The following is a 10274-nucleotide window of genomic DNA, read 5'->3' as shown; positions in this document are numbered from 1 at the left end:
GGGAAGGGGGCCAGGTGCCTTCGTCTTTCCCCGTCCACACCGCCCCCACACACTGTCCAGCTCCTTGTCTTCTCCGCATCCGCCCCGGGTGCCCTCCCGAGGACGGAGGCCGAGTGTGGGCGAGGCCCCCCCCCCCCCGCGGCCCCGGCCCCCGCCCTCAGCAGGGGCCGGGGAAGGGCGTCCCGAGGGGGCCGGCGCGCCCGCTCGCCACGCCTCCGGGCTCTCACCTGGCCCCGCGCCCCGCCCCCCGGCCGCGGGCGCGCACTTCCTCCCGCCGCCCCGCCCCTTCCACATTCCTGCCCCGCCGGCCGCCCCGCGCGCCGCGAGCCGAAGCCCGCCGAAGCCCGCCGGCCCGCGATGAAGGCCGCCCAGACCGCGGACGCCGAGGCGCCGCCGGGCGCACGGTCCGTCAAGGTGGTGCTGGTGGGCGACGGCGGCTGCGGGAAGACGTCGCTGCTGATGGTCTTCACTGAGGGGGCCTTCCCCGAGGTGAGTGGCAGCCCCCAACCCCGCCTCGCGCGCTCCCCGCCCCCAACCCCGGCCTCCCAAGGGGTCTCCCAGCAGAGTGTGGGCGCAAAGGCGTTTCTCGCTCCGCCATCGGCAGCGAGGGCCTCAGTGGTATCATCTGCAAAGTGGCAAGAATGGCACCTACCTGGGAGAGGTGTCGTGGGACGGACTTGGGCCAGCTGGGGACCCAGCAGATCCTAAGAGAGCACTTGGTGGCGCGGCACGGCTCGGAGGGACTGAGGACACCGGAGCCACCCTTGCCTGGGTTCGAATTACGACTTTGCCACCTAAAGCTGTGCACCCTTGGGCTAGTCCCCTGCCCTCTCTGTGCCTGTTTTAACCGCATCAGAGGAATAAGGATGGTGCCCACCTTCCAGGGTCACTGTGAAGGGTGAGTGAGTACGGGTCAAGGGCTCACCTCTGAGCCTGCAACAGGAGAGACTCACCGAAAGTTGGCAAATGTCATCTCTTCTCTACCAGCTCTTGCCTGTACAACGGGCATGTCGTGGGCTCTGTCTTGGAGGGCCAAAGCATACCAGACTCAGGTCGGGCAGCTTGTTTGCCACCTCAGCTGTCCTCCAACAAACTGTGTGGCCCTCAGTAACTTGCTTAGCCTCTCTGAGCCTCTGTTTCCTCACGCAATCTCATAGGGCAGGAGACTTAAGAGTGGTGACGAGGCAGAATTAAGGTAAGGCTGAGAGACAGCCCCTGTGTACCTGGCACATCCTGGACGCTCTGGGCACGTGGGCCCTCAGTCCTTCACTAGCATGCTCATTGACTGTCTATGCGGACTCACAGGCACCAGGACAGGGGCTGGACCCACTCACTGTGCCACGTCTCAGCCCAGTTCTCCTGGGAGTCCGGGGGTTTGCTTCCAGCATTTCTTCTCCCTCCTGCCTGTCCCAGCATCCTCCAAACCCCTGGGTTTGCTCAAGCCCTGGGAGTCCGATGGGGGAGGCAGGAGAGGCCAGGCCTGGTAAAAGTGTCAGACCTTCCTTTCCACTGTGGCAGCATCGAGCCAACTTTTGCTTTGTGGTTTATGGAGCTGACGTCACCTCCGCTGGCCAGTCACATTTTTAAGTTGGGTTGGACAAGTTTCTGGGCCCCCACATGCTGCGCATGGGAACCCAACAATTACGACATGGTGGGGAGAGTGCCCGCAGAGGGACCAGGCCAGCCAGGGTCCAGGAGACCAGCCGGGAGGAGTATCTTGGGCTCTGAGACATCCCTGATGGCAAGGCTCATCCTGATTCCAGAGAGGTGGCGGTGTGGAAATGGTCGTCTGGAAGTTGATGGAATGTGTGTTTTGAAGGATAGGCTGGAGCTGGCCAGGAGAAGGGAGGACATGCTTGTCACCAGGGGGGATGGACCTGACCTGTCCTCATCTGTTTAGGGACCCCTCTGTCTCCAGGCCCAAGAAAGACCTCTCCTTTTAAGAGAACTACAAGGTCCAAGTGCTGGAAAGGCCTCATGTTACAGGTGGGAAAAGTGAAGCCAGAGCGACAGTCTTGCCTTAGGGAGCCCAGTGGTGGCAGTGCAGGTCAGGAGCCCAGTTCTCCCCGCCCCTGACCGGAATACTCTTCATAGCCCCCAGTGCTCTGCCTGCCAGACCAGCCTTCTGCTCCTGCCCCTAAACTCCTCCTCCTGGCAGCCCTCCAAGCTATGGGAGCCAGCAGCTAGAAGACTTGGAGTCCCCCAAAGAGCAGAGAGTAGGCTGGGATTTAAAGGGGCCTCAGTGACTCTTGTCTGTCTGTGGCCCAGCCTTGGGGCAGGGGAACAGAGTAGAGAGAGCTCCTGAGGCAGAGGAAGTCCAGGCTGGGCACCAGCCTCTGCCCAGTCCTGGCTGACATTTGACTCAGCAACCATTCCAAAGCCCAGGGGTCCCATGGAGGAGTAGGGAGGGGAGGGGGCAGAGAGCACCAGCCCTTCCTTCCAGAACCAGCTGAGCCCCTCCTGGTCCGCACAGGGACTCTCATGGGTGTGAAACCCCTGACTCTCTTCTTGACCTACGTTCTCCTGTCCTATAATGACCCATCTGTCTGTCTGTGAGCCCCATGAGGACAGATCCAAGCCTGAGTCATCTCTGCCCTAGTCTAGCTCAGGCCTCACCCTGCCATCCTGGCTGAGGACAGCTTAACAGATAAGATTAGGCACTTAATGGTCAGAGTGACCCTGCCTGGTGGTTCAAAGAACACAACAGAAGGTGTAAAAGTCTCCAGGATGACATTGCAGAGTAGGGGGGAGGGTTGTGACAGTTACAAGCCCCGGGAGCAACCCAGCCACGAAGCCTGGAATGGGGCTTTCCTACCCACTCCTGTCACCAGGGGCTAGAGAGTCAGTGACCTCAGGAAAAGGCACATGACCGGGGACAGAGCCTGACCTCTGGAGCCAGAAAGACCTGACTCCATCCTTAGCCAGCTGTCTAGTATGTTACTTCAGGCAATTCCCTTCCCTCCTCTGTCCTCATCAGGAAAATGGGAATAGTGCCAACTTCCCAAGGATGCAAGGGTCAGGGACAGTACACATGGAGGGCCACGCATAGTAGATCCCTAGAAAATGTGCACGACGCTGTCATCTCCACAGGCATTTGCAAGGTACTGACATGTGTCTCCCAAGAGCTTTGTGGCAGGTTGCCCTCCATGTCAGATCAGGAGGGGTCCTGCCACAGGAGAGTGGGTGAGTGGAAGCAGGTGTCAGTGCCCTCCACGGTGATAGGCGGGGGAAGGACGCATCACCTAGAGGGATGGATGGATGGCAGCTGGCATGGACATTGCCCCTGGCGACCAGCTTTCTAAGTAGTGGGCATTTATGCTGGGCCTTACCTGCCAGCCGGTCTCCCCTACACTAAAAAGGGACACTCTTCTTTTTTTTATTTTTTTTATTTTTTTTATATTTATTTATTTATTTTTTTAAATTTTTTTAATGTTTATTTATTTTTGAGACAGAGAGAGACAGAGCATGAATGGGGGAGGGTCAGAGAGAGGGAGACACAGAATCTGAAACAGGCTCCAGGCTCTGAGCTGTCAGCACAGACCCTGACGCGGGGCTCGAACTCACGGACCGCAAGATCGTGACCTGGGCCGAAGTCGGCCGCTTAACCGACTGAGTCACCCAGGCGCCCCGGGACACTCTTCTTTAACCAGAGAGGGGACGGGCCCAAAGTCACACAGCTGGTGAGGGCCAGAGCCAGTCCTAAACCGGGAACATCTGGTTCCAAAGCCAGTGCTCCTAGCCACCAAGTCACGCTGCCTCCCACCAGACAAAGGGCCTGAGGGGAGGGGGCCAGGGCAGGGGGGTGCTGGGGAGGTGGGTGGAGCCGTCATCTGTACCTACTAGTAGAGAGAGTGACAGGTGGCTAGGGTCCAGGGCGGATCGAACCTCTATCCCAGGGTCATCCTCAACTTCCCCATCTGCCCGCTTTGGGACTCACCTTCCTCCATCCTCCCCCTGTACCTTCCCACGTGGCCTGGAGGACCGCACTGACCCACCGCTAAGGGGCCGCCCCTCCAGGCAGCCAGGGCCTGACTCAGAATGCCAGCGGGCAGACAGGCAGGCAGGCTTGTAGTCCTGAGTCACAGGCAGCTGGGGGCCCCACCTGGCATCGGAAGTGGGGAGGACAGGGTCTCCCTATGCTGTGATCCCACCAACCAACCCTGAGCAAGCGAGTGAGGCTTGGGGACCCAAGACGTAGCTGGTCTAGCTTCCCACTCCAGCTGAGGGCTTGTGTTGGGGTAGAGTTTTGAAAACCTCCTCACCTGTTGCTCAGACCCTATCCGTAAAAGCTTCCCCTTCTCATTTCTGCATTTTGTCTGTGCACAAAACCCACCCTGTTTCCATTCACCCAGCCTTTATGGAGAGGGAATGCAGTCAGGCTCTCGGCCTGGGCAGGAAGGGCATGTGGTCTGGGTGACTTCCTCCTGATGCCCGCAGGGCAAATAAGAAAGGCAGAAATAGAGAGGGTGTGGGAAGGGTTCCAGAAAGGCATCCTGGGGGACGTGGCATGGGGCAGGGGCCTGAGAGGTTGAGAGACAAAGCAGGGACCCTCCCCCCGAAAAGCTGCAAGCTCCCCAGGGCACACAGTGAGCCTTGTTTATTACTTGTTCCCCAATATCCAGAGCTAGAGAAGGTGCTGATGTTTACTGAATGAATGTATGAACGAACGAATGAATGAATGAACGAACGAACAAATGTAGGTTAATGTCATTCTAGGAGGAGGGGACAGAATGAAGGAAGACTCAGAAATGGGACAGTCCCCCATCCAGGGGGACAAAGATAAAAATAACAGTAGCTGGCATGTGTAGAGTGCTTATTTTGTGCCAGGCTCTGCACGGAGCCTCTCACTGAATCCTTACAGCAGCACCGTGCATTCGGTACTTTTAATATTCCCACTTTACCGTCAAGAAGGCCGGGGAGGTTCAGGGCCTTGCTGGGGCAAATAGTTAGGAGGAAGCGGCAGCTCGAGGCCTCAACCCTGCTGGCCACAGCCTGCTTCCCGGAGACTGTCTCCCTCACACCGTCAGACTCCCAAACCGGAGCTGTGCTGCAGGCATTCGTGGGCTCTCTCTGGCCTGGGCAGTGGGGGCCACCCCGCTTCAGAAGCTGTCCTCACAGCCTGCATCTTGTCCCCTTCTTCCTCAGAGCTACACCCCCACTGTGTTTGAGCGGGTCACCGTTAATCTGCAAATGAAGGGCAAACCCCTGAACCTCCAAATCTGGGACACAGCAGGTGGGTATGCAGGGCTGCGAGGGCGGGAGGGGAGCCTCACATGCCCAGAAGCCAAGCCCTACTCCTTTCCTTCTGAACCAGGGAGGCCAACCAATCACCAAGGGACAGGTGTTGGCCAGGGTTAGGGTCCCCAGGAACCCGAACCTACTTTGCTTCTGCGCCTGTGTCTGCTGCCTTCCCCAGCCCAGGGTAGCCAAGTGCATCCTGCAGACAAGGGGGAATCCAGAGCGCTTTCCTCTCAAGGGGTGAACTGTTCTGGCCTCCTGAGCATTCCACCTTGGCTTTAGCTTCCGTAAGAACTGCCTGACTTTGACCTCTGCCCTCCAGCTTCCTGACCTCGCCTACATGAGGGTTCAGTCACATCCATGCCAGAGCTGACCGCTAACCCCAGGGAGGCCCAGCAGCCCCCTTACCGTCATGCATGCGCCAAGGTGCCTTTGCCCAGGGTCCTACCGCTTCTTAGTCCTCAGCCCTATGCCCGGGGCAAAGCAGGCTTCTGTGGGATGGGCTCGGTCCCTGCAGACTGGGCTTCCGCCCTCCCCTCCGCTCCTTCCAGAACAAGGCTCTCTCAGCAAGTGGTGTCACCCAGGCCAGGGCTGGCACATCCCACGGGCAAGCCAGGGGAACACTGCCCCGAGGGAGACATTCACGTGGAATGACCAGCTGAGCACTGAATCTGCTAAGACCTTGAGGCACACAACCAGGCCCTGATCCAGACGCCCCTGTCTGGTGGGATGACCTCCCTGATGTTGGGGGAGATCTGGAGGGAGTGACCACCCCCACTCTCCGCAGGACAAGTTGACTATGACCGCCTGCGGCCCCTGTTCTACCCTGACGCCAGTGTCCTGCTCCTCTGCTTTGATGTAACCAGCCCACACAGCTTTGACAACATCTTTAACCGGGTAGGTACCAGGGACTTGGGGAGGTACAGTCCCCATAACCAGGCCACTCCGCTCTGCCCCCACCCTTGACTCAGCAGACTGCCAGAGTGTGGCAGGCCCTGGATGGCATCCGGTCCAGCATCTTTAGCATATATATGGGGAAACCGAGGCCCAGAGCAAGGGCAGCAACTTGCCAGAGGTGCCAGAGGGATTTGGTGGCAGGGTCTGGCCTCACATTCCCAGTCCAGTGCTCCTTGCCTGCTCTATACTGGACTCAGAATGCTGTGGCTCTTTCCATGGTGACCCTGCCTGAGAACACTGGATGACTCAGGGGCCCCTGCGTCTCCCCAGCCTGGGCCTGCCCAAGGATGCATGAATGGTCAGCGTCTAGCAGCTCAGCCCCCTTCTGTGTGACCGCTAGCTTTTAGCAGCCTCCCAAACTACCCACCCCCCAGGTATGTCGGGGGTTCCCAAGGCTTCTCCCTGCCCCCAGGTGTCAGGGATGTGGTCCCTTGAGTTTTTCTGCTCCTACCCCACTGCTGCCAGGCCTCCACGTGAACTGTGTGCTTCAGGGTTCCGGAGCACAGCTGGTGACAGCGTCAGTAACATTAACCACAGTGACGATGATAACATTTATTGAGAACTTTCCTTATGCCACGCACTGTTGTGGGCGGGCACTTCCACACGTCCACTCGTTTACTCCATCTAACAACCTGATGGAGCCCATAGTAGTATTATCTCCAGAATGGATCCGTTGCTCCAAGATACACATCTATTCAAGTGGCAGCCTTGATGGGGCCTCCCGGGTGGCGCTGTTGGTTAAGCATCTGACTGGCTCAGGTCATGATCTCGCGGTTTGTGGGTTCAAGCCCCGCATCGGACTCTGTGCTGACAGCTCGGAGCCTGGAGCCTGCTTTGGATTCTGTGTCTCCCTGTCTCTCTGCCCCTCCTCCACTCGTGCTCACTCTCTCTCTCTCTCTCTCTCTCTCTCTCAAAAAATGAATAAATATTTAAAAATTTTTTTTCAATTTAATAAAAATAAAGTGGCAACACATCTGTGCACCAGGCACTGTTCTAGGTGCTGGGGCCCTAGGAGAAGTGGTGGGTGGTGGTGGCTGTGACCAGGGTGCTAGCAGGGGGCGTGGTGAGAGGTGGGTGGGTATAGACCCTGTTTGGAAAGCCATCAGGATTTACAGATTGGATGTAGGTGGGAGAGACGTCTTGACCAGAGCAAGTGGAAGGTAGCCTTGCCATTTCCCCCCGCTGAGATGAGAAGGAACAAGGGGTGGGCGAGGAGGTGGGAGATGGGGGCCTGTTGGACATCCCAGTGGAGGGCCAGGTACACAGGCGGAGGTCTTAGTCTGCCGTTCCCAGGAGAGGGCCAGGCCGGGCTGGGCAGATCCATTTGGGAACTGCTAGTGGGGAACAGCTTTGGACAAGATGGGGTGGGGGTGGGGAGGACCCCTGGAGACCCAAGGAGAAGAACCAAGAGAGCAGGGTCCTAGGGCAAAGCGCCACCCAGGTCGTAGAGGAGGGAGAGATCCCTGGCTGGTGCCAGGGCTCAGGTAGGTTGAAGGCTGAGGATTCACTGTTGGATTTAGCAAGGTGAAGTCATGGTGGAGACCATTTTTGGAGACTGTTTTCAAGTGCAGTTGTGTGGAGGGGGTTGCGGTATGGGGAGTCAGCCCAGGACCCCACCTGGGCCCCATCTGTCTCCAGGAGCCAGACGGTTTGATGCCAGTATTTTTCCAGAACACAAACTGAGCAAGCACGCACTCCTGGAAATATAAAGCCCCCGTCTCCAGATTCTAGACTTCCCAGTGGTTGTCCAGGCTGGAATAACCAGGCCCCGGAGCCTCACATTCCAAAGAGCAGCTGACACAGAACAGAAGTGTTCCCTCCGACAGGCAAACAGCTGCTGCATCCATTTTGTGAGCTGCTTTATTTTTAAAGGATGACTTATTTCCTTATATATCTTACCCAGCTGGGAGGTGGACTTGGGAGCCCTTACCTTGCAGAGTGGCAGGATTCTAGACCAGGTGGGAGCAGGGCTCTGGGCCCCAGCCCCTGGACTCAAATCCTGCCACTTCTAGTCGTGTGGCCAAGGCCAAGTTATACAGCCTCTCCGAGCCTCAGTTAGTGCATCTGTACAATGGGACTGATGATAGAACTTGCTTCACAGGGACTTGGGGGATTGATGATATCATACATGTGAAGTCTTAGAGCCTAGCTCAGAGTAGTTCTCCCTAAATGTTGGCTGTACTGATTATCACCACTGGAGTCTGCCTGGGGAGCAGGACAGTGACCCATCCTGCCCATCTGCAGAAAAGAACAGTCCCTATGACTAACACACACCTGCACTGCCCCCCTCCCCGCAGTGGTACCCAGAGGTGAACCACTTCTGCAAGGAGGTGCCCCTCATTGTCGTGGGCTGCAAAACGGACCTGCGCAAGGACAAGTCGCTGGTGAAGAAGTTGCGGAAAAATAGACTGGAGCCTGTTACCTACCACAGGGTAGGAAACTCTGCCCGGGGGCCCGGTTCTGGGGGCGGGGGGAACTTCTGGGTACGCTGATGTAGCCCAGCCTGTCAGCGGGGCCAGACATCCAGCACACTTAAGAGTGGGTCAGGGCAGGGGTCATCTTAGAATTGCCTGGGCTTGGAAGTGGTACCTAGAACACTCTGGAAGGTTCTGCCTATGGAAGAGAGAGCCAGTGGTGTGCACATTCAGATAATCCTACCCATCCACTTCACAGATAGGGAACCTGAGGTCTGGAGAAGAACCCTTAGCTCTTCTGCAGGCCCCTGTCTGCTACATACTTGGGAAGTCAATTAGTTGGTGCCTTGAGAGGCAGGGACCCATCCTGGAGCTGAGACGGCAGGAAACCCAACGAAGCCACGAGAGTGCTTGGTCAAGATCGGGGGCAGGAGCTGTAGGGGTCCTAGAAAAACTCGCCTTCCACTTTTGTCCTGGAGACTCCTCGTGACCACGAGGGCTGCGGGGAGGCGGGACGTGAGGCCCCCAAGTCCTGTACCTCACGGCAGCCCTGTGCACTCTCTCTGTTAGGGCCAGGAGATGGCGAGGTCCGTGGGCGCAGTGGCCTACCTTGAGTGCTCGGCCTTGCTCCAGGAAAACGTCCACGCGGTCTTCCAGGAAGCAGCCGAGGTGGCCCTGAGCAGCCGCGGTCGCAACTTCTGGAGGAGGGTTACCCGGAGCTTTTGTGTGCTGACCTGACATCTTGAGGCCTTCCCTGCCCCCACCACCCCAGCAGCATAGGAAGGAGCTGGGTGCTGACCTTCTTTCTGCCCACTTGACTGGGCTAGACCCAGTCCCCAGGCTGTGACCACCGAACTGCACCTCAAAACAGATGGACACCATGAAGGCCAGGCACCGGACCCCGGGTCTGTGGTCCCTGGACTGGAGCGTAACCCCCCTGAGGCCTGAGGAAGGGGGTCCCAGAGCCCACCAGCCCTGTGGGGGCTAGTCCTGGAGTGCCCTAGAATGACTACCAGACGCCCAGCCCCCAGCCTGGACCGCACATCCGGAAGCAGCCTGTGCAGCCTGGTGCCGCCTAGCGGCTGTTCCCAGGGCTGCACCTTCAGGACCTTGCGCTTCTAGGAACCTGGGTCAGAACTCAACACCTTGCCCTTCCCCCTTCCCCCTTCCCCCTTGCCCATCCAGTGGTAACTATAACAAGTAAAACAACATCTTTTGTCAGTTATATCATGTCTCTTGCTTTACACGCATGTTCCATAGCAGATAAGAATTCACCACCTGTAGGCACTGGAGGGGAACCTCCTGGATCCAAACCTGGCTTTATCACCTTAGGACCTTGGGCAAATTACTTCCACCCTCTGCATCTCAATGTCCTCATCTGTGAAATCACAAATGATGTCATGGAGCCTTTAGATGAGTAAGAGCCTCATGAGACACACGCAAAGAACTTAGCAGGTGCCCGGCACACAGTAAGTGCTCACAAAACATTCACAAGTATTATTTTGGTTTATGATGAATATGTAATACTGCAGAGCTGTAATCTACGTAATATACTCGATATTACATTAATTATCTCACATGATCAGAGGGGCCAGCAGGAGGAGGCTGGAGATTCAGGTAAGTTGATGTTGCAGTCTTGAGGCTGAATTCTGCAGGGCGGCAGGC

At 57.4% G+C, this 10274-nt stretch overlaps 1 protein-coding gene across 1 annotated transcript; it reads left to right on the top strand.

Annotated features, from left to right (window-relative positions):
* Positions 1-286: 286 nt before the first annotated feature.
* On the top strand, positions 287-9834 carry RHOD (ras homolog family member D). The gene is made up of 5 exons (XM_019415134.2): positions 287-489; positions 5146-5233; positions 6026-6135; positions 8493-8627; positions 9180-9834. Exons 1-5 carry the CDS (start codon positions 358-360, stop codon positions 9345-9347), a joined length of 633 nt encoding a protein of 210 aa, XP_019270679.2. The 5' UTR covers positions 287-357; the 3' UTR covers positions 9348-9834.
* Positions 9835-10274: the final 440 nt, after the last annotated feature.

The sequence above is a fragment of the Panthera pardus genome, unplaced genomic scaffold, assembly GCF_024362965.1.
Source record: "Panthera pardus isolate Hobbes unplaced genomic scaffold, ASM2436296v1 HiC_scaffold_12, whole genome shotgun sequence".
Classification (NCBI taxonomy): domain Eukaryota; kingdom Metazoa; phylum Chordata; class Mammalia; order Carnivora; family Felidae; genus Panthera; species Panthera pardus.
Note: the sequence above shows the minus strand (reverse complement) of the source record. Positions and strands in the feature narration are given on the sequence as shown.